Raw genomic sequence first — 24776 nt, forward strand, 5'->3', positions numbered from 1 at the left:
GCTTGGGCAGCAAGAGCTCTTACCTGCTGAGCCACCTAGGCAGCCATACATCCCTTCATCACCTAAGACTAACTATATTTTATTTATCAAATCAGCATGAGCTCCTAAACAAAGACAGAAAGAAACCTAAGCCGCCCCCACCCTCCAAGTCTGGGGACTTACATGCACAGCCAACTCCTCTTTCTCCGTTTTCTGGCATGTTTCCTTCTCGATGCCTGAAACACAGAGAGTCATTTTTATACTTACCCCAAGGAGTGGGTCCCTTTGTTCCTGGCTAGGGCTAGGCAACCCCAGCACAGGCCCAGAATAACTGCACACAGAGCTTCAAGACATCTATCTGGGAGGTTGTGCTGGCGTCCTCTTTCTTGAACCCTGGTGTTGAAAGTGTTGGCTCGGGTAGAAAGAGCGGCAAGTCTGCCCCCTTGTGTCCACTGGAAGTTTAGCATGTGAACTGTACTGAACCTAGCTGATTTCAGAAAGAGGAAACTACCTGTAACCCTGAAGTCCCGACCAAATCTGAGAACATTTAAATTCTGGCTTAGAAGGACTCCCCCCGCCATAGCTAATGTAGCAGATAAAATTCAAAAGCCTTAAATTCAAACCTGAAAAACAAGTTTGTTGTGGTCTTCATACCCTTCTGTTTCCTTCTTATCAGGCCTACTCCAGTATTAGGCCAGGGGAGGGGGGATGTGAGACGTGGACAACTATACTGTAACATTTAAACACTATTCAGTCAATACTTAAAACACTAGTGTAAGTGTCCCAACGGTTCATTTAAATCTGGTTTACATTTAAAGCGCAACGTAATGTAATCCCTTCCTCTCTGCAAGCCGAACGTCTCAGGCATCAGACGTAGCATAGGCATTAACACAAATGGAAACTGAAATGGGAGATCAGGGAAGGGGTTGAGCGGTAACTTGCTCAGAGTTCTGACCATCGCGACTTTTTAAAGTTCTCTCTATATAAAGTTTCACAAATTATGGCCAGGTGTGGTGGCGCACACCTTTAATCCCAGCACTCGGGAGGCAGAGGCAGGCGGACCGCTGTGAGTTTGAGGCCAGCCTGGTCTACAAAGTGAGCCTAGGACAGTCAAGGCTACACAGAGAAACCCTGTCTTGAAAAACCAAAAAAAAAAAAGTTTCACAGATTAAACTGTTATTTACAATGATTCAAATCTGTAATAGTGTTTTTTGCCTAGACCACAATTCTAAACTTTCAGTGAACAAAGCTTAAGAGCACATGGGTGACATAGGACATTAAGAAGGATCTTTTTTCCAGAGCGATGTAACAATCCTACAGTAAGTGTTAGCACACCTGCTTCTAGGTTGTTTAGCGCCTGCTGCCGCCAGGTGTGCGCCTTCAGTTGCGTCACAAATATAAAGCAAATATAAAGGACCAACCCACCTCATATCCCTCCCTCTCTCTGTCCGTCCCTTACCCCCTCCCCCAACCATGTCATCTGTCTCTCTTTCTCCTGGGGCGTCCCTCCCGCCCTTTCTTTCCCTTCCCATGCCTCTCCATATCAGATCTGTTGCTTTTCTCTACTTAACTTTAATGATAAGAGTAAGAGCGCTGGACCAGGTTAGCCTCAGTTCTTGACTGGGGTGGTTAAGGGATTCATAGGTACTGGTCAGTCTCCATCTACCTCGGCAGCCGAAGACACGAGCGAGTATGAGGGTATGGGCTCCTGCTGTGACAGGCCCGACCATGTAGGTGTGGTTTGGAGGAATGTGGAAGGCTCTGGAACTTTTGGACTTGGAGAGTGGTTGAACACTGTAACAGGGGCTGAACAGGCCATTCTGGTAGGAGCTTGGAAAACAATAGTGCCGGGAGTGATGTGGACTACGGAGACTTAGCTCGAGAGCTTTCAGAGGGGACACTATCAGCAGCTGGCCTACAGACCATTCTAGTGGTAGACAGTTAGGCAAAGGACATGCCTGGCTTTGCGCTTGTTGTGAAAATGTGCCTGAGGCGAAACTGGCAGAGAAGATTTCAGGCCAGTCTAATATTGATTATGCCATATGATTATTAGCGATCCCTCTGCAGATCAATGATAAAAACAGAAAGTAAGGCAAGCTATATAACGTTATAGTTAGGGGAGAAAAATAACACCAGTTAATTTAATGCTGGAGCCATGGCTTGTGCTTAAAGTAAAAATGGAATAGAGCCCCTTTTACAGCTTGCCTCCATTTCCTAGTGAGACCCTAGCCAGCTTAATCCTGGAACTTGTAAAAAGAAAAAACCTGAGATGTTATCTGTCCCTGGAAGGCATCAATAAATCAAAGTTTATGCTGATGCAATTCAAGGAGGGGGCCCGGTGTCATTCCAAGGCTGGCAGCAGAATTAGGCAGCAACAGCCACGTGGTTCTGGCTTTAGAGTTATGAAAGGCGCCGGAGTAAAGAAAGGGGTTGTGGAATCTTCCTCTGAGGTTAAGGAAAGCCTTTGAGGGGCAGCTGTGCGGCCCTGAGCGGCCACTGTGGAAAGTAAGGCCTGGATTACGTTCAAGACCTCAAGACGCTGGAGATGCCTGAGGCATGGGACATCTGCTAAGGAGAGCTGCAGATGGGGAGTGGAGCCACCCAGGAGAAGGGAAGAGGCATCAAAGCCCTTGGGCACCGCACACAGAGCTGCAGGACCAGAGTGTGCTGTTTCCTCACTGAGTCCCTCCCTGCCTCTCTTCTGGAATGGTACTGTATATTCTGTGCACTGGGTGTTGGAAGTATGTAACTTGTGTTTTGATTTTACAAGGGTTACGATTAAGAGATTCCCTGGAGTCTCCGAAGAGGCTTTGGACTTTTAAGGAGTCTTGAGACTGAATGACTGCGGGGACTTTTGAAGTTGAACTGAATGTATTTTTGCATCATGATATGGCCACAAGCCTATGGCGCCCAGGGAGTTAGAGGCCAATAAGAATGGCTCCACAGGCTCAAATATTTAAATACTTGGTTCCCAGTTGATGGTACTGTTTGTTTGGGAAGGACTAGGAGGGGTGGCCTTGTTGGAGGAGGCGTCTAAGTGGGTTCCAAGCTTCACCGAGGTTTCAAAGCCCAGCCTTTCCCAGTCGGTGCCCTCTCTCCCTGCCTTGTGGTGCTTGTCCCAGAATATAAACCCTCAGCAATTTTCCAGTGCCATGCCTGCCTTCCCGCTGCCATGCTCCCCGCCATGGTGGTCTTGGACTCTAAACCTAGAACCCTGAGCCCCCAAATTAAATGCTTGCTTTTTTAAGTTGTCTTGGTTGTGGTGTTTTGTCATGGCAAAGGAAAAGGAGCTAAGACCCTAGGCATGGTGGCATATGCCTGGAATCCCAGCACTGGGGAAGTAGAGGCTGGAGGATTACTACACATTTTTGAGGCCAGCTAGGGCTATAGAGCTGTCTCAACCAACATCAAAAATAATAAATCAGAAAAAAAATCAGTTTCAGTTAGTGAACAAAACAAAAAAAACAAAACAAAAAACAAAACAAAACAAAAAATCAAGACCAAACTGATACTTTCCTGTTTACTGGCCTTCACTTTAGAAAGTTCTTAAACTTTGTAACACTTATTTTTATGTTGGCATGATTACATACATCTATACTCAACTAATAGAGGCAGAGAGATAATGAATTTAAGGCCAGCCTGAACTACACAGCAAGTCCAAATCAACAAAACCAAGAATTAGAGATATAGCTTGGTGACAGAGTGCTTATCTGGCATGCACAGAGCCCTGGGTTCAAATCCCAGTACTGCAGAGACAGAAACAACCAAACAAAAAGAACCTTATATAAAATAAATATTGCAAATCGGGACAAAAATGCTTTCCTGGGCTGGTCAGGTGGCACTTAACAATGACGCTCCTCTGAAGGATGGTGAAACGCAAACTGCCAGAGAGTAGTGCTGTAACCACCATGTTCTAGTGTCTGGAAGGTAAGCAATGAGCCTAACAATCCCGAAAGGCCACATGTGGGACACGTTTACAGGCCACCGTACTAAGATTGACCCTACTGATGCAAAACAAGGAAGAAATTCAATCGGCATCTCCCGATGCCTCCGCAGTTCTCCCCAGTCTGTGCCTAGCACTGTGGTAAGCAATTGCGCATCTCTTGCAGCGAAGAAGGAAGTACAGATTTGCACCCCAAGTGTCCCTCAGGTGACATCCTTGGGCCTTCCAGCGTGCCTAAGTTTCTGTACCTGCTCCTGGGGAGGAAAACTCGTGGATTACAGTAGACCTGGGAACGTGGGGACACTCGGTCCTCCAGGTCTTCCCCTGGCTCACCTTTCACCTCTGCCCCAGCCGATTTCTGATCACGTGATGTGGACGCCAGTTTCTCCTCATCAGTAGCGTGGCCGTCCCTATTAGGGATGTCAGAGACCTGCGAGATCACGGGGCCTTCATCCTGGGAAATGCAAGAGAGAGAAGGTCGTGTCCTTCAGAGGGGCAGTCACTGGTGACCGGCAGCCATGTCTGGAACGGAGCATGTAGCTGAGACTGCACGAAGCTATCTTGGGGTTTGCCACAGAGAAAGTCGTGCAAACACGAAATGCTGCTGTTTCTAGAGCATATTTCTGTGGTTTGGGACTGAAATCTTAAAAGTTGAGCTTTTCTAATCTAAACATGAAAGTAAATCAAGAGCAATGAGATGAGAGTTTCCGGTTTGTCTTGGGCATAACCTTCCTTTGTTTAAGCACACTCACCTCATTGTATGGCATAAAGGTTGTTGTTAGTTTTTTTGTTTGTTTGTTTTTGTTTTGGGCTTTTTTGTTTGTTTTGGTTTGAGACAGGGTTTCTCTGTATAGCCTTGGCTGTCCTGGACTCGCTTTGTAGAACAGGCTGGTCTTGAACTCACAGAGATCTGCCTGCCTCTGCTTCCCCAAGCGCTGGCATTACAGCTGTGCGCCGCCACACCTGTCCTATTTGATATTTTTATGACCTGGTTAATCTTTTAAATTTCAGTATCAGCAGATGTTTTGGAGGAGACAGTTTGGCCCATTTGCCTCCAAATTCCCTTCTGTTTACCAACTTTTTACTCAAACATGTCCATTTATTCATGCTGCTGCTTTTTCCTGAGGCATATTCAGATAAGAACCTCTAGGGAGGAACACAGAAAATAAATGTAGGCCCTTATTTTGAAACAGAACTCAAGGTCTAAAAGCCAGCTTTGGACTTCGTGGGGCGGAGGTGGGGGTGGCAACACAGTCCTGTGGCCTTGATCCACCTGCCTCAGCTTCCCACAGTCCTGAGATTACAGACATGCGCCACTGTGCCTGGCTCAGCATAAAGTTCTTACATCGAAAAATTGTCAGAGCATTTTAAATAATGAGCAATAATCTTTCTGGGACCATATTCAGATACTCCTAAGTGATTATCATTAATAACTGGCATATTGTAAACACTGAGCTTACTTAATGTAGCTATTGGCTTGGTAGCCTGGGGCCCACTTTCAAACTACACACACATTCTTTAATATCATAAATTTACAGTATTTCCTCCCTCTGAATCCAGGGGTGAGTAATATCCAAATACTTTTTGCGCATGCAGAAATCCTCAAGAACAGATAAACTACTGTTTTAGAAAAAGAAGTTATCAGCTGGCTCTCAACTGTTCAGCTGGGCTGGATAGCCAGCACGCCCCAGGGATGCTCCCACCCCCTACCTCCCCAGCACATCCCAGGGATGCTCCCACCCCCTACCTCCCCAGCACGTCCCAGGGATGCACCTGCCCCTACCTCCCTAGCACGCCCCAGGGATGCCCCTGCCCCTACCTCCCTAGCACACCCCAGGGATGCTCCCACCCCCTACCTCCCCAGCACGTCCCAGGGATGCTCCCACCCCCTACCTCCCCAGCACGCCCCAGGGATGCACCTGCCCCTACCTTCCCATCCCTAGGATTTCAGGCATCATTGCTGCTTCTTGTTTTTTCTCTTAGGTGCCGGGGACTGAACTCAGGCCCTCATGCCTGCATAGCAAGCAGGTCACCAACTGAGCTCCAACACTAAAAGGTTTTTTTTTTTTGTGTTTGTTTTTAAGGTTTATTATTTATATAGTGTTCTGCTTGCTTGCATGCCTGCACAAAAGAAGGCGGCACCAGATCGTATTATAGATGGTTGTGAGCGACCATGTGGTTGCTGGGAATTGAACTCAGGACCTTTGGAAGAACAACCAGTGCTCACTCTTAACATCTGAGCCATCAGTGCGCCCGGCTGTTTGGGGGGGAGGGGTTCTCAGTTTGGGCTTTGGTGAAATTTGAGGAAAGATGTTTCCCATATATTTGTAACAGTTAAAAAAATAATTGCAAACTCCCCCAGCTCCTTTTAAAGCATCTGCATTACATCAAGTCAATGGCACAAATTGCACAAGGTGAAGCTGACTTAGCCACATTCTATTAACCCACACTCTGTGCTTCTATAGTCAGCTGGAATAAAGTCCTAATATATATATATATATATATATATATATATATATATATATATATATATATATATATATATATATATATATATATATATGTGAAGGCTACATTAGTCAGAACTGTGTGCTCTGGTTTTAGGGGTTTTTTATGTTTCTTAATCACTCCATATATTCATGTATGTATATCATAGGATGAAATAGGAGTCACTGTCAACTTAATTCCTGGGTTCCATCTTTATACTTAGCACAGGTAGGAAGCAGTCAGAGCCACACTAAGCTCTACTACTGACAAGGCAGGGTAGAAGGAAGCCTGGCTGCACCACACATGCCTTTCTACTCTCAACACTTTCCCATCTAGCTTTAGACTTATTTTCAGGTCCTCCACTTTGTTGAAGGCAACAAACTGGAAAGCCGCCTAAGCTTTAGACCAAAGATAAAAGTAAGCTATGCAGTTATCAGAGTCAGCTACCGCCACAGAGCTGCACTGACACTTCACGCCATCTATGCTGACCTGCAGAGCTGCACACCGTGCTGATACACTAGAATACGGTTGTTTTTCTCCCAGTTGCAGAAAAGGTAATTGTGTCTTTTTTTTTTTTTAATGATCTACTTATTTTTTTTAAGTGTTATGTATTTATTATTTATACAGTATTTGGACTGCATTTGAGTTAGCAGGCCAGAAGAGGGCACCAGACCTCATTATAGATGGCTGTGAGCCACCATGTGGTTGCTGGGAATTGAACTCAGGACCTTTGGAAGAACAGCCAGTGCTCTCAATCTGAGCCATCTCTCTAGCCCTATTTATTTTTATTTTATGTACACTGGTGTTTTGCCTGCATGTATGCCTGTGTGAGGGTGTCCACGCACTGGAAGTGGAGTTACAGACAGTGTGGACTGCCATGTGGATGCTGGGAATTGAACCCGGTTCCTCTGGAAGGAAGAGCAGCCAGTGCTCTTAACCACTCAACTGTGTCGTCAGCCTCGGACTTGTCTTTTCCTTTGGGGTCTTCCTGGATGCGTTTGGAACACTTAGTATCTAATAACTGGTTTCCTTATTTACTGAGACACCCCCAAGGGGCAAGCCGACTCTGGCTACCGGGACAGGCTTACCTGAGAGCATGCATCCAAATCCAGAGATTGTGTTTCGTATTTCTTCACCTTGCAGCCACTCCTAGAAATGAGAGGAACAGACAAGCCAGTTTGGAATCCCAGTGACAACTCTCCGGGTGTGAGACGAAGCAGAGCACAGGGTGTGGGACAGAAGCCAAAGCGCATAGCACCACACGTTCGTACACTTGCATGGTAGAGCTGCGGAGACAAAGCAGACCCTAGAGACCCAGCAGCGGGCTCATTCTCCTGCAAGGCCACCTCGTTTGGTTCTAGGGATCGCCAGGGACCAAACTCCGAGCCCCACATGGTTAACCACACAGCACAAAAACAAAAACAAAACAAACAAACAAAACCCCCCAAAAAATACCTCTAAGAAGAGCCTCAGCAGCTAGAGGGGTTGGTCACACCCTTTACTCGTTTGGTTTTGACGGTCATCAGAAAAATTACCACGCCGGACCAGATTCTTTTAAAATTCTTTATTGCACTAAAAGCTACAGGAATCTCCAAAGACAGCTCCAGTCTAGACCTGGGTGCTTACAGAAAGGAACGATGGCCAAGAGAGCGGATCAAAGAAAAAAGTAAACAAATTGTTACCATTCTTTGCTAGTAAAGTGAGAGAGGAAAAAAAAAAAAAAAAAGACCATGTACTCTGCAAGGAATGCCCAGAACTCAGGAAAACTTGGCCATCTGATATTTTCAGACTAGTACATAATCTGTGATCACAAGATTATTATAGATTCTCATATGTTTTAATGAACTAAACGTATTCAGGAAAAAACACACCACTCTAACCAACAAAAGAAAAAAAAGTATTTTCCAATTTGTTTTCCTATCATGGAAAAAAAAAAAAACAAAACAAAAGGAAAACAAAGTCTACAGATTACCAGAGTGTACAGGGTCACTAATTCATGGTCATCTTTCTCTAGTGTTCTAAGCGTCACCAAACTTAAGTTTACTTAGTAAAAAGTATTACCTGCTCTAAGACATCAGCCTCGTCCTACACAATAAATAAATAATAAATAATCTAATTATTCACAACATTAAATAGCAGAACAGTCCATCAGATCACCGCTGTATGATTGAGGCCAAGCCAGCTTTTAGTTCAAAGTGCCACATGACACATGCTAAGTAAGACAGCGGCGCGCACGCTTTTTGCACCAGAGGTGGAAAAAGCAATCTCCACTCCTCTAGCTACAGAGAATTGCAAAGCTGAGCTGACTAAGATGTGGCAAATAAAATGAAAAAAAAAAAATTATCAGAAGGTCGAAATAATGAGAAGGCCAAACAGAAGCCAACATGCAGAGGAGAGACTCTGGGGCAGAGAGCCTTCAATAGTACTTACAACAGAAAACAGAGAAATTTCACTTGCTCAGTAGTCCTGATGCATCAACAAAATTAGAGACAGGAAAAAGACACACAGATGGGAAAGAATTATGTGAAAACTACAACGTTCATCTTTTGTCTGGCTAATGTAAAAGTTGCATACTTCTTAGATATTGTGTGAGATACAAGTTAAAAATATTATATTAAAGCCAGGCAGAGAGGTGCACACCTGCAAGTCCAGCACTTGGCAGGCAGAACTCTGGGAGTTCATGGCTAACCTGACCTACAAAGGCAGTTCTGGGCTAGCCAAGGCTACCCAGTGAGACTTTGTCTCAAAACAAACAAAATGCCAAAACTCAAAATATTAAAAAGTCATATTCGGGAAAGTTAGCCCTGGCAAATGAACGGTAATGAGATCTTTAATGACGTAGAGATTGATACAAACACTAAGAAATGTTTTATGTCCAAATTTATGGGTGAAAAGTACACCCGCCCCCATGCCTGAAATTGTACAGCACACAGAAACAATGCGTCACTCCTGAGCTCACTCACATTACACATCCAACACCAGGTCAAAGGCAACGCCTGAACAAAGACAGCGGAAGAGACACCTGGCTGACTCCACACTTAAGAGAGCGGAGCACAGATCAATAAGCCTGTCAGTCGGCACTCGGCTGGCTGAGGCAGGAGGATTAAAAGCTGAAAGAAGCCTGGATTTCATAGAGCGAGACTGCTTCAAAAGAGGGTAAAATGACTGCACGCCATCTACAGTCTTTGCTCTGCAAAAGCCAAACCATATTCTACTGTCTCTATCTCAATGCGTCTTTTTAATGTTGCAAAAAACTATCCACTGTGGCTGTGAACCGCACGATGCGTCAGTCTTTTCAATAGCGAAGGGCCTCTTTGCTCCAAAGCCTACCACTGCACAAGAGCTCCAGGGTTCTTTGCTTTCAAGAAAAAAAAAAAAAAGGTTGAACAGGTGCAATAATTTTAATAAACCGTGAGTGATTTATTAGATCGATAAATCATCCTACAAAAGCGGAACGGTAGGAAACGCTGCCAGGTGAGAATGGCAGGGCTCAGGAGTGGGCATTTCCCGGTCTCTCCTTCCTGAGCCCAGATCTGACCTTACAGAGAAGCACCGGCTTCGTGCCTTCGGTCGACAGCTGGGAAGGAGGCCCGCAAGGGACTAAGGCTTTGATGGCTGTCTAGCAGGCCAGGAAGAGCCCAGGACGCACTCCAAGCACTGTCCAGAGACAGCTCCCGAGCCACACAAGTCAAGAGAGGACTCCACTGACCATCAGCAATGCTGCTCAAAGCGCACTTAACTACTCATGTGCAATCTGGAGAGCAGGTTCGAAACTACTCTCATTTTAACCCGTTAAACCTCCCGGCGACGCTCTGGAGAACTGGTTCCTATACGGCTTAACTTTCTTGGTCTTGAATTATTTCTACTCTTTAAACCCCTGGACATTTTTCTTTCCATATAATTCATAATCTGGTGGGTTGTTTTTTGTTTGTTTGTTTTGTTTTTTGTTGTTGTTTTAAAGTATTTATTTATTTATTTAATGTGTGTTGGTGTGAGGGTGTCAGATCTTGGAGTTACAGACAGTTGTGAGCTGTCATGAGGGTGCTGGGAATTGAACCCAGGTCCTTTAGAAGAGCAGGCAGTGCTCTTAACCACTGAGCCATCTCTCTAGCCCCCAATCCGGTGATTTTAAGACAAAGTCATGTTGAAGAGTACTTCCCGGGCCTGGAGAGCCAGCTCAGTGGTTCAGAGCACTGGCTGCTTTGCCAGAGGACCCAGGTTTGGTTCCCAGCACCCGCCCACATAGAGACTTAAAATGGTCTGTAACTCCAGTGTCCAGGGACTCCGATGCCCTCTTCTAACCTCTGCAGGCATCTGGCATGAAATTGGCACACAGGCGTACATAGAAGGCGTCAGCTTTTGACTCTCCTGCCTCAGGAAGCTGAGTGCTGACTGACAGGTATATTGCGCCATGCTTGACTCTCTGCCTGTGGTGGAGGCAGCCAGGTGCCTTTTCCACTGCATTAAAAACACCCATACTAAACTGGGTGTGGTGGCGCATGCCTGTAATCCCAGCACTCAGGAGGTAGAGGCAGGCGGATCTCTGTACGGTCGAGGCCAGCCTGGTCTACAGAGTGAGTCCACAACGGGCAGGGCTACACTACAAAACCCTGTCTCAAAAAAACAAAAACAAACTCCACCCACATCTCCCTAGGCAATCTAATGACAACCACAAATACCCTTCCTTAGCGTCTTATCCTGTGTGCTGGCCCCTTGCATCTAGTTCTTACCAAGATGTCACAGGGTTATAAACAGGTAGACTATCTTGAGTTTCCTGATAATGTAATCCTGAATCCAAATTTAAAACCTGGCGTGGGGGGCTGGAGAGATGGCTCAGTGGTTAAAAGCGCCACCTGCTCTTCCAGAGGTCCTGAGTTCAATTCCCAGCAACCACATGGTGGCTGACAGCCATCTATAACGTGATCTGATGCCCACGTCTGCAGATAACGCACTCATATGCAATAAATAAAATAAATAAATCTTTAAAACCTGACGTGGAATATGGCCTTAGGGATGACTCTGGAAACTCCCAAACTAAACAAAAGTTCATTTAAGTTTCCCCGGAGAAGCGAGAGGTAGAAGGAACACACAACAGATTTACCCAGAATTCACTGGCTACTTAGAATTCTCCCAAGTCTCATCACAGAAATTTGCTAACAAACTACAAACTGGCAAGGAAATAAGAATTCGCATCACTACCACCAACAGGAATCCCAACTTTCTGTATGTAGGACTGCTCAGGGTCATTCACCCCATCAGTGACCCTACTGTGAGATGCTCGGGGTCATCTCCGACATCACTGCTGACCCTACTGTAAGAGTGCTCAGGGTGACATCACTGACCCTATGCAGGTAATCTTGGGGTGTGAAGACAGTACCTAGCACCGACACTTCAATTCTGTATATGGCATGATTCCTGATGAGATTCTAAAACCTCAAATCTTTGCTTGATTTGTTTAAACTTTTTTTTTTTTTTTTAAAGTATCCAGGTAGGGAGAGATGACCTAAATAAGTCAAGGATTCAGAAGTAAGAACGAAATCACCCAAAGGAACTTCTGATGCTTCCAGATGCACAGAAGGACGAGGCAGGCGAGCAAAGGCTACAGGAGAGAGCCCACTGTACCGCGAACAGCTGTGAGTGCAAGTCACAGACACCAAACTCCCAGAGAACACTCCAGAACGCGCGCCCAGCACCCGCCGTCACTCACGTTATTAAACGCGACTTTGCCTTCTTGGGTGAGTCTAAGAATTCATTAGCATGATTACCAGTGGTAGAACACAAGGTGCTGCTTGTCAGCGCTGAGGTTGGTTTAAAAGTATCCATGCATTCGTCAAACGTATCTGGGTCAAAATGGTAGGAGCCTTTGGAGGAGAGGGGTGGAGAGTTCTGCAGAATGGAGCAGCTCCCAGGGGAATTAAAGTTGGGGTGGCCCCATTTACTCGGATCTTGCTTAGGACATGTTTGGGGGAAAGAGGCCTCTTGAGCTGCTGAGTCTGCATGTTGTTCGACACCTACTGGCTTACTGGCGCCATCTTTTCGTGTGTTGGGTGCCATGCTGTTACTATGTTTCCTGCCAGGCTGCCTTGGAAGGGCATTCCTGGCCTCTACGTTTTCCCCGTCTTCTGTAAAATCATCCTCAAGTTTGAGAGGCAAAGAGCTCCTGGAGCCCTTCTGCAGCTCAGCCCCCGAGTCACTGGTGTCATTGCTGAGGCCGTCAACGGCTCCTGTAAGGCTCAGGGCAGATTTCTGGGACCTGGCACCTCTCGGCACACTGGGAAGCGTGTTCTTATCCAATTGCTCAGTAATTGGCTGGGAGGAAGCTTTAGAGAGGGGAGAACCCTCCAAGATCATTTCGGTTTCAGAGGCATCGGCCCCGGCTGTCGTCTTCCTCAGGGAGACAGGTTTGGGCCTTCTTAGCTTGCTTCTGCTGGCCACCGACTCTGGACAGGGGCCTCCAGTCTTCAGACCAGCTTCTGTGAGAGCCTCCAGCGTAACCCCCATGGGTCCTTCCATCACTGGCTTGTCCTGACTGGCTTCTGGTGTGGTAGAAGCCTTGCCTGAGAGCACAGGCACACAGCCATGGGCTGCTTTTGTTCCAAGAGCCACTGGGTCATCTGGGGAACTCCTGGTTTCTATTGAAAATGGCCTTACTACTGAGATCTTGCTAGCATCACGCTCGGCTCCTCCTCTGGCATCCTTGGCTGAGTGAGAATCAGTGGTCCCCTGTGGCCCTTTGTCTTCAGAAGATCTAGAACATGTATCAGATGTGCATTTTCCAATTACTTCTGCTACCAACTGTTCATTGGTGTCTTGTGATTCTAAAAAAAAAAAAAAAAGAAGAAGAAAACTCTATTAAAGAATTCTTTCTACCATTACTGCATAACTTTACCTCAAAAAGCTGCAACACCTTTCTTTCTACTTAGTTTAGCCGTAATGACAGTTTCACTTCAGAAGGCTCTACACTCTAACATGCTTTCCCCTTGCTATGCCGGCAACACAATATTCAGCAAACATACAGTAAGTTAGTGCTCTGCTGCACCGTGTCCTGTGTACGCACGCCCCTGTGGGATCCACACACTACAGCTCAGCTCAAAGCCTGCCGAGAAACACCAAACTGGTTCCCAGGCCACACGTCAGAGCGTTTCGGTTAGAACTGAATCCAGGAGAGTTAAGGTCATAGCGTTTGTCTGCTCTTGAGATCCTTTTCCTACTAGGCTGCCTCGCTCAGCCCTCACACAAGGGTTTGTGCCTGGGCTTTTTGTTGTTGTTGTTTTGAGACAGGGTTTCTCTGTGTAGCCTTGGCTGTCCCGGACTCACTTTGTAGACCAGGCTGGCCTCGAACTCACAAACATCCGCCTGCCTCTGCCTCCTGTGTGCTGGGATTAAAGGCGTGTGTCACCACTACTCAGCTTATGCCAGGTTTAACTGCATCTCCTTAATGCCAAGGTGTCCCCGGAAGGCTTGCTCTTTTCTGAAAGGAAATGGAGGAGTGGATCTGGGGGAGAGAGGAGGTGGGAGGGTGGGAGGAGTGGGGTGGGGGACAGCGGTCAGGATATGTTGTATGAGAGACTAATAATAATGAACAAAATCATTGTTTTTCCCTATTCTACAGGCAAAAGTTGAGTGAATTGTTACAAAAAGAAAAAGTAAGATAAATCTCACCATGGCCAGATCATGGGCTACTTTTCTATAGACATAATAACTAGAAAAGGCAAGTAAAAGAGAAAACTGAAAAAAAAAAAAAGAACAAATCAGTATGGCTTTTAAAAGGTAGACGGAGTGGCTAGGCGGTGGTGGTGCATGCCTTTAATCCCAGCACTGGGGAGGCAGAGGCAGGTGGATCTCTGAGTTGGAGGCAGAGACAGAGGACCATGAGTTGCAGGCCAGCCTGGGCTGCATAATGAGGTTCTGTCGCAAAACACAAATACAGAGATTGCTTGAAAAACAAATATCCTTTAATTGACTAAGACACAAACCATTAAGAAACTCATTTTTGCCGGGCATGGTGGCGCACACCTTTAATCCCAGCACTCGGGAGGCAGAGGTAGGCGGATCGCTGTGAGTTCGAGGCCAGCCTGGTCTACAAAGTGAGTCCAGGATGGCCAAGGCTACACAGAGAAACCCTGTCTCAAAAAAACAAAACAAACAAACAAAAAAAAAAAACAAAAAAAAAAAGAAACTCATTTTTTTCCCCCTTATAACATGTAGCTCTAGGCTAGGGCAATAATCTCTCAATCCTTATAAACAAAATAATTTCTTAATTTTGGTTGTAAAAGAAAATATGCAACTTTACTAGAAAGATGTAAGTGGGGGAAACATCAGTAAAGCACAAACTAAGTGCTTTCCTGACTTCAACCTGAAATGACAGTTTATCAAGAGAAACGAAGTAAGCTAGTTTCTCTCAACTCATGAGCTTTAAGAAACTCAAAGATGACCTTCTGACAGATACTATGTCCTAATCCTAACCGGGACCCACAAGCATCGCATTGCATCGCTAGTTCTTTTTTTTTTTTTTTAAATAAGATTTATTTATTATGTATACAGTGCACATTAGATCACATTATAGATGGTTGTGAGCCACCATGTGGTTGCTGGGAATTGAACTCAGGACCTCTGGAAGAGCAGTCAGTGCTCTTAACCTCTGAGCCATCTCTTCTGCCCGCATCGCTAGTTCTTAAAGTGCACACACATGTTGTGTGATGCTCACTATGGCGCTCTGACTGGCTTCCTCCAGCACTGATCCCCCTGCCTAGCCTCCCCAGTGCTAGGATTACAGCCACACCCTGCTCTGCCTCACGCCTTCTGACTGATCACATAGGGACTTCTCAACTGCACTCTAGAGAGGCTTCAGACAGTCTGCTAACTATGTGTCTGGCTGTCAATACTATAACCGCTTTTGATACTAGTTATCAAACAGTTACTTTGTTCCAACAGAATCCTCGTAAAACCAAACTCAGTGTGGCCAAATTCTGCTGGGCGCTGATCAGGGACAGAGGAAGGAAGTTTACTGGACTCTGGACTGCTTGCTGTCTTACAGCCTTAAGCTTTTTTTCATAAACTTTATTATTTAAAAAAAAAACTTGCAAATAAAAACATCACACATCCAGATTAATTAGATCCTAAGTCTATGCACCTCAGTGAACTTCTGTACAATTACAGCAACCATTCAGAATTGGAAGCTGTGGAGGTTCATGACATTTTGCGGGTTTGTTGTTTGTTTTGGGTTGGTTTTTTTTTTTTTTAAGATTTATTTATTATGTATATAATGCTCTGCCTGCATTAGGCCTGCAGGCCAGAAGAGGGCACCAGATCTCATTATAGATGGCTGTGAGCCACCATATGGTTGCTGGGAATTGACAGTGCCCTTAACCACTGAGCCATCTTTCCAGCCGCCCCACCCCCACCCCCGCCTTTTTTTTTTTTTTCTTTTGGATTTTCAAGACAGGGTTTTTCTGTATAACAGCCTTAGCTGTCCTGGACTTGCTTTGTAGACCAGGCTGGCCTTGAACTCACAGAGATCCCCGCCTGCCTCTGCCTCCCAGTGCTGGGATTAAAGGCGTGTGCCAGCACACCCGCCCACCTGCTGCTTCTTACACGTGTTAGCGACCTATTACACCTAATGCAGGGTTATCACCAAACAGTGCATAGCTCATCCTTATCCTCAAGCGTTGGATCAGAACTCTAAAGTTGTATTTAAAAAAATCTCTGGTCAGAGCATTTTTCATGTGCTCATAAACCATGGGGGTCGGGGTGGTCCTAGTTGTGAGATCCCACATGGCAGCTCACAACTGTCTGTTACTCCACTCCCAGGGCATTGACACCTTCACACTGACAAACATGCAGGCAAAACACCAGTGTGCCCAAGATAAGAATAAATCATCAAAAAAATATATTATTTTAAAAAAATAGATGAAAAAAATTAGATGAACTTTTTATTATTTATTATTATTATTATTTGGGGGCAGGGGTTCTAGACAGGGTTTGTCCATGTAGTTCTGACTGTCCTGGACTCGCTTCATAGACCAGGCTGGCCTCGAACTCACAGTGATCTGCCTGCCTCTGCCTTCCCAAATGCTGGGATGATAGGTGTGTGCCACAGCACCTGGCTTGACATTTTTAGCAATTCAACTTTACAACATGTTTCCCCCTGATCCTTTCAGGCCTCTGAGTGAGTGGTCCTTCCAGTGAGGCGGAGGGATGCTGAGTGCATAATTACTAAATGAATGGCGAGAGCGAAGAGGCTGGGGGAGAGAGAGGCGGCGTCCTGCAGAGTCCTGCAAGCCTTGTCAAGTGAAGACCTTAACATACAGTAAGTTATATTTTAAATAGCGTACCCAGCTGAGGGGTGGGCATGTACTGGAAGAGGCTGCAATGAACAAAGCTGACACTTATCCTCAAACTCAATGAGAGTGCTGTTAATTAACAGGATGAAATGTCATGCAACATTTGGGAGAAAATAAGGAGGTCAGATTGGTGAGGCTCGGTGATGGGCCAGATCTGGATTGAGGTAGAAGGTATCAGGTGATTCCTATGTGTTAGCTTCCGAAACTAAAGGAAAGTGACGCTTTGGGAAATTACAGTGAGAGGGTGGGGCCTTCTGGAGCCGGTGAGTTTTGCCTAAGCAGGTTGAGAGCTGTTTGGGGAGTCTGAGGAAGAAATGCTGAATGGACTAAAAATGCGAGGGTTAATGGGCTGGAATGCTAATTGAAGCTATTGCTATAGATGTAATTATCCTAAGACATACATACACACCACACACACACACACACACACACACACACACACACACACACACACCACACACCACATACACACAGACACACACCACCCAGACACACACACACACACACACACACCACACACATACACAGACACACACACACACCACACACACACACACACACACACACACACACACCACCCAGAGACACACACACACACACACACACATCACACACACACCCCACACACACACACACACACCACACACACACACTGACTACTACAATCACAAGTGATTGCCATCCCACACTTTACCTTGAGTCTTAACATATTTTAAATCCAAACTGTTAAAACAAAGTCAAATTTTAAAAAGTTTACCTAAGAAGGTTAATTCAATTTAAACCTAAACTCTTTTAAACTACAGCAGTGCTATTATAGATAAAGGCATCCTTGATGCACAGGAAAATGACCTCTAGACTTTATCTTAAGAATCCCTGAGCAAAGCGGGGCGTGGTAGTGCACACCTTATATCCTAGCACTTGGGAGGCAGAGGCAGGTGGCTCACTGTGAGTTCGAGGCCAGCCTGGTCTACAAAGCCTAGGTCTGCAAAGTCTACACAGAGAGCCAAGGCTACACAGAGAAGCCCTGTCTTGAAACCCCCCCCCAAAAAAAGAATACCTAGCAGCAAATAACATAAAAGGGATGTGGGGAGAATGTGGAACAAAATGCTCAGTGCATTTAGCATGCATGGTTGAGAACACAGAAGCTCTCCTGAGTATGTCTCAGAAGGGGATCAAAACAATTTTAATGATTTCTTTTTTTATCTTATGTGCACTGGTGTTTTGCTTGCATGTATGTCTGTGTGAGGGTGTAGGATCCCCTGGAACTGGAGTTACAGATGGCTGTGAGCTGCCATGTGGGTGCTGGGAATTGAACCCAGGTCCTCTGCGAGAGTACCCAGTGCTCTTCACCACTGGTGATCAGTTGGGCTGTAGTTAATCCAAAGTACACTTAATTATAACTCACAAGATCCTGGGTTCAATCTCCAGCATGAAGAATGGAAGAAAAGAAAATGGAAAAAAAAAAAAAAAAAGAAGAAGAAGAAGAAGAAGCAGCCGCCATTTTGTTGTTGCTCTCAGTCGTGTAATTGTAAGCCTGCGTTGTTGCCTGCCATTCTCCCATCCTTGCTTTAACTCATTCGTGTCCAGTTCCTGGTAGAGGGTGCCTGGTCCTAACACCACAGTCCTCCAACTTTCTTTGCAGGCCTGGGCAAACCTGTGCCTTAGGCCAAAAGGCACAGAGAAGGAGGCAGGAGATGAGCGGCCTCTCCCCCAGCGGCCTGTGACTCCCACAGTCGCCAGCTTCTGGAGTTCTTCTCTTCTTTGTTACCCAAGCGCCTTAGCCATCAACCCCACATCTCAGAAGCCACCTAACTAGCCTTTTGCTTTTCCCCTCATCTCCTTGCTCATCCTACAGGGTGGAACTGGACATGAAACATGAAAATGGACCAAAGAGCTTTGTGTGACAAAGATGACCCCACGTGCTACTTTCTACTGTCAGCCATGTCCACATTAGCAGTCATGATGGTTAAGAACTGGAAACTTTAGGCGAAGTCTAGCTATCATAGGAGATGCACCATGAAACCTGTGGCGCTGCTGCCATTGGGGAAAGAAATAAAAACAATACACACTCACCCAGCGTCAGCCTCCAGCCTGCAGATAGCTAAAGGGATCCTGTCAGAGAACATCCACCCTGGTCATTTCTTGGCTACCTCAGGGAAGGTGCCAAGTAAACAGACTTGCCCACTCCTTTAATGAGGCACTGTGGACCCCGCTTCCCGATTATGTCTCAGCACCAGCAGAAAGTCCCACCTGGGTAGTGAGAGTATCAGTTTTCAATTAAGCCAGCTTGAGACGATATATGAATTATAAAAATAAAACAAACATTTAAAAATTACCAGCCGGACTTGGTGGTGCACACCTTTAAAGGCATCCTGGTCTACAGAGTGAGTTGCAAGACAGCCAGGGCTGCACTGAGAAACCCAGACTCAGGGAAAATATTATCCTCTCCGCTTGAAAAGGAGAGTTTAGTAAAGTTTTATTTACACTGATACCACCAGTTGGCAAGTGTCCCCGTAGCAGCAGCACACCTACCCTAGAACAGAAACGTGAGCCCCAACACCACATCAGTGTCAGGAATGAATAAGGCATCCAACACCCCACCTCAGAGCTTTAGCCCGAGATTCAGCCTTGTTTCCCCACACACACACACCCTCCACCTCCTCCAAAGCACCGTTACATAATAGTTAATCTACCTCACGAGCCTTCCCACTCAGAAACCCTGCATTCCCTGCTGAGTACAGAAGGCTCCTTTCTGCAGAGCCAGGAGCTTAGGGGACTCAGATCGGGAGGTAAATCAAAGGAGGCACAGAGGAAACCCAAAACCACACCGCTTGACAAACCTGCCACAGCTGCCACTAACAAAATGCCTTCAAGCTGAAGGACTGTGACCTCCCCACCCCACCCACCCACCCCTGCATCTCGGGTTTGATGCTCAGTCAACATAAAGACTATTATGGAAGACTTCTTCCCGCCCTCCTTAAAATATGGAGAAAAGGGAGAGCATGGAATGCTAGAATATTAAGGACTACGCTAAGCAAGGTGATATTCTAGATTGCATGCTAACCATATTCGGGGCTAAAATACAAATTTATAAAAGCCTTTTTGAAACATTATTTTTTTAAAAAAAGCAGATGCCATCACAAAACATTGGTTTTTCTTTCATTTTAAAAAATGCATTATGAGGTTGGGCGCGGTGGTGCACACCTTTAATCCCAGCACTCTGGAGGCAGAGGCAGGTGGATCTCTGTGAGTTTAAGGCCAGCCTAGTTTACAGAGTGAGTCCAGGACAGCCAAGGCTACACAGAGAAACCCTGTCTCAAAAAAAAAAAAATGCATTATATATATGTATGTGTGTACAGGGTGTATGTATGTGACAGTCTGAGGACAACTCTGGGATGAACTTTCTCCTTCCACTTTTATACAGGTTGCAGGGACTGGACGTAGGTCGGCAGGCTCATGAGGCAAATTCCTTTACCTGCTGAACCTGTTTCTGTTTTGTTTTTAATTACACTGGGGGAGGGGGCATGCGCACTACAGCCTGCACGTGTAGTCAGAAGACAATCGCAGGGAGTCAGCTCTCTCCTTCTGTGGTCCTAGGGACTAACTCGGGTTGTCAGGCTTGACAGGAAAAGCCTTGACCCCTGAGCCATGGCTCCTGATTTGGTTCTGGAGCAAGCCTGGAAGGCCTCCAGTCTGTGGAGCCCCTCCTGCCTTGCTCAGCCTCACACTGCTGGAACTAGAGCTACTACCAGTCGCCATATTGACCTCACAAAGTATTTTTTGTAACTCAGAGAAATGCTTAAATATTAAATGCAGAGAGCCAGGCATGGTGGCTCACGCCTTTAATCCTAGCACTCGGGAGGCAGAGGCAAGTGGATCACTGTGAGTTCAAGGCCAGCCTGGTCTACAAAGTGAGTCCAGGACAGCCAAGACTACACAGAGAGACCCTGTCTCAAAAAAAAAAAAAAAAAAAAAAAAATTAAATGCAGAGGACTTACTGGGTTAGTTGCTTTCATAGGCATAACCTCATCTGAGAAGATGAGGGGCTGGGAGGGGAGGTGGCTCAGCAGCTCAAGTATGTATCACATAAGCACAAGCAGCTGCATTCAGATCACCAGGCCCAGGGGAAAACCAGGGTCAGATGGGACTCCTGTAACCCCGTACTCCTCCGTAGAGAGGGAAGGGACCTGGTGGCCCCTTGAGGTTCCCTGTGAGGGCAGCTCAGCAGAACCAATGCGCTTTAGGTTCAGTCAGAGGCCTTGTCTCAAAAGATAAAGTGAAAAGAGAACCAGGGGAAAAAAGGCACCCACGTCAGCCTCCACACACCCACACTAACAAACACACATTTCCCAAATAAAGAAACACACATACATATGAAAAAGGGAAGGGCAAGAAGTCGGAAAACAGCACACATGTGCACTAGCACTCCAGGCCTGTCTTTATCACAAGTGCACTTGAGCCCGGAACTGAGCTTTGCTGGGAAATGCTGCCTGGGGCTCAGATCTGCAGTTGTGCGCACTCTGCTGCCTCCTCTCCTTAGGCAACGACAGATAAATGACCTTTTTCTGCTGTTTCTAAATATGTAATATGACTCTGAGAAACCGAACCTCCTGTACCTCGGGTGTACACACTGGCTCTGAGTGACCTTAGCATCCACAAGCAATATCTCACATCCAGTGGCTATCGGATGGAGCGGGCACCACAGCAGTCACACGCAGCCTTGACGAGAAGTCAGGAAGGTTCAGTGCTGCTCATTCCCTGTACCTACTCTCCCCTCACATTATCTACTAGAGACTGGCAGCTGGGGAGTCCCAGAGTCAGTGCTGAAAAGTTATCACGCTTGAAAGGATTTCGGGAGCCCTAAAATTTGTAGCCAAGCCAGGCTCTGGGAGCCACAAGACCAGCATCTTGGGAACAGGACTGTGTCAGTTAGCCAACACTGGCAGACCAGAGCAGCACTGCAGAGAAGGCCTCACAGCCTATAAGCTTTGGTTGCACGCGGGTACATGGAGAAAAGCAAAGTCTCCAGCAACAACAACAGCAAAAAGGCGTTATTTACACGTGACAGAAAAAGCTTCATGACTGTCAACGCAGAGTCATCCTCAAAAGGAAAACCTGGCAAGTTCTCAGATGCTACAGATCTCCCATGCACAAGTCATCCAGAAGAAAAAAAAAAAAACAAAAAACAAAAAAACAAGGTTACTGTTTACCTCTCACTACCACTGGTCTGAATACAGGCCAGCAATTAAAAACCCAATACAGAGCTCAGCATAGTGGCAGCGACCCATAATTACAGCACTTAGAAGCCAACAGCAAGAGGATCACAAATCTGAAGCCAGGTGAGCTACAAACTGATACCCCGTCTCAAAAACAAAAACAAAACCAGAACACACAAGCAACTACACATGCACACACAACTGTCGAAGCAGTTAATGACATGGCAAGAGATCTTCTATTTGCTGTTGAAGAAAACAATTTCTATAGAAAGGGGAGGCCACTGCTTTGTGCTTTCCTCTAAAAACACTGAGCTACTCTCAGGTCTTTTATTGTAAAATGACTTCTACACATTAAACCCTAGAGAAGCATTAAAGTGTTCCCCAGTGTTACACAGCTGCTGTTTTGGTCTGAAGGTGAGGTGTCCCCCGCAGGCTCATAGGTTCAAACGCTTGGCTCCCAGCTGCTGCTGCTGCTGTGGATGGCTGGAAAGCCCTGTGGAGGTGAAGCCTGCAGAAGGAAGTGGCTAGGTAGATGAATCCCCTTATACATTCTCTCTCTCTCTCTCTCTCTCTCTCTCTCTCTCTCTCTCTCTCCCCCCTTTCTGTGTGTGTGTGTGTATGTGTGTGTCTCTTTCTTTCTCTCCGTGTGTGTCTCTGTCTCTCTTTCTCTCCCTGTGTCTCTGTCTCTGTCTCTCTGGGCTTCCTGGGGTACAGTGAGAACAACCACAGCCCTTCTTGCCACCCCCCGACTATTTCCCCCCAGGAAAATAAACCCTTCCTCCTTAAGTTGCGCTCGTCAGCGCTTCTCACAGCAATGATAAAGACCTAATACACCTGCCCTCCTCTTATCCTCCAAAGCTCCTAGTTGACCCCTGACATTGCTGGAAGTACATAACCCTAGAGATGACATCTCCTTTACGTAGATAGCTATGATAAAGTCGACCCTGTGAGGCACACTAAGTAAGGAACATCAATAAACTAGTCATGATGCGTTGTCTGTCCCCAAACTGTGAAGTTAATAAACTACACAACAACATATTCAGGAAAATTACACCTGTACTAAACATACAGACTTGTCTTGAAATTATCCCCTATGCAGAAACAACTACTGACACTGCATTTACACTGTATTAGGTGTCACAGTAATCAAGAGGTGGTTTTCAATCACTTTTACATGGAACTCACAGCCCCTGCTGGGCTGCTGAGCTTCTGAAAGCACCCACTTCCTTTTCAGAAAAACCGACTTCCTTTTTCGGCTGGCCTTCACGTCCAGCAACAACAAAGACACATCTCGAAGCATTGCATAGAATAAAGCTCAGCACCACTGCACTCCGTGGGCTCCAGGCCTGGGACCCTGGCCACTGTAAACACTGAGCCATCATCCGTCAGCCTGGAGGTGACGCGGTCTTTTCGATCACTTGCCTGCAGCTCACCAGAATCAGCCCACAGAACAAAGCAAAAGCAGAGGAGAAGGAAGCTGGGCAGAGGTGGCGTAGGTCCCTTAGGAGCTGTGGCCTCCAAGACTGAACAGACATTCAGGGACTGGACCAAACAGCATTTCAGAGACAAAGGAACTTGCAGCCCCTCCATACAGTAGGTCAGAGATTGAAAGAAGCTCCTAGTGAGGCGCTGACCCCCAGGGTACAGGCAATGGGCAAAGATGACCTCAAGAAACAACACCGAAACAACTGGGCAGCCATGTGCGAAAGAATGGAAAGAATGACGCTGGGCCACTTAGCTAAACACACAAAAGATTAACTCAAAATGGATCACAGACCTAAACAGATGTGCCAAACCACAAAACCATCCAAAGAAAACAGAAGTAAAGCTGGTAGGGTGGCTCCTACAAGGAACCCCAGCACTTTTGAGGCAGAGGCAGGGGGGACCAGTTCAGAGTGAATTTGCAAAATGAGTGTGACCTATAAGGAGACTGTCTCAAAATAAAACAAAAAATGTACACACACACACACACACACACACACACACACAGATAGCTAGGTGTGGTAGATATCATGCACCTATAATTCCAGCAAGGTGGGAGGTTGAAGCAAGGGGGTCGAGTGTTCCAGAGTCCAACCAGGACTGTAAGAACGAGACTTCATCTCAAATAGCCAATGGGGGGTGGGGGGGGGGGAGGCAGAGAGAAAGAAAGGGAGGCAAAGGCTGGTGTTGAAAAGCAAAGATAAAGAACAGGGAACAAATATGAAAGGACATTTCCCTACAGAACTTAATATTCAAACACTACAGAAGTACACTGAGATGTGTTGGAGGTTGGTATGATATACTTTGATGCTAATCACTGCTTCCTGTCTCTGTACCCCAAGGCTGCTATGTAAGCTTGCCTCGGGACCTTCCTGTTTGACCAAAGGGCCACCACACCTGAGCAGGGCAAATGGGATAGGCATGGCTAAGGTTCCCAGGCTTTGGGAGACAGAGAGAATCTTGGGAAGGAGGGGCGGACTCCATGCCTTAGGTGAAGGAGAAGCACATGGCTGGCATGGATGGAGATCTGGCCAGATGAAGATAATTAGCAAGTCTGTGTCTTGATTGATAAACATTAGGCCATACTGCTAAAATAACTGCAACAGAGATGAGCTAGCTGAACGTGGTGGCGCACATCTTTAATTCCAGCACTCTGGAGGCAGAGGCAGGCAGATCTCTCTGAGTTCAAGGCCAGCCTGGGCTACATAGTAAGACCCTGTCTACGAACAAGCAAATCTACCTGGTAACACTAAAGACAAATGGTGCAGCCACTTTTTAAAATGGTCTGGCAGTTCTTCAAAATTTAAGCCACAGAGTTACATGACC

At 46.2% G+C, this 24776-nt stretch overlaps 1 protein-coding gene across 1 annotated transcript in view; it reads right to left on the bottom strand.

Moving 5' to 3' along the window:
* The window catches only part of Tacc1 (transforming acidic coiled-coil containing protein 1), a 56600-nt gene that overhangs the window by 14630 nt on the left and 17194 nt on the right, over nt 1-24776 (bottom strand). The window contains 5 exon segments of the mRNA XM_051170019.1: nt 163-215; nt 4256-4376; nt 7498-7558; nt 8840-8875; nt 12117-13227. Of these exon segments, the coding sequence (XP_051025976.1) occupies nt 163-215; nt 4256-4376; nt 7498-7558; nt 8840-8875; nt 12117-13227 (1382 nt within the window).

Source organism: Acomys russatus, chromosome 27 (assembly GCF_903995435.1).
Source record: "Acomys russatus chromosome 27, mAcoRus1.1, whole genome shotgun sequence".
Lineage (NCBI taxonomy): Eukaryota > Metazoa > Chordata > Mammalia > Rodentia > Muridae > Acomys > Acomys russatus.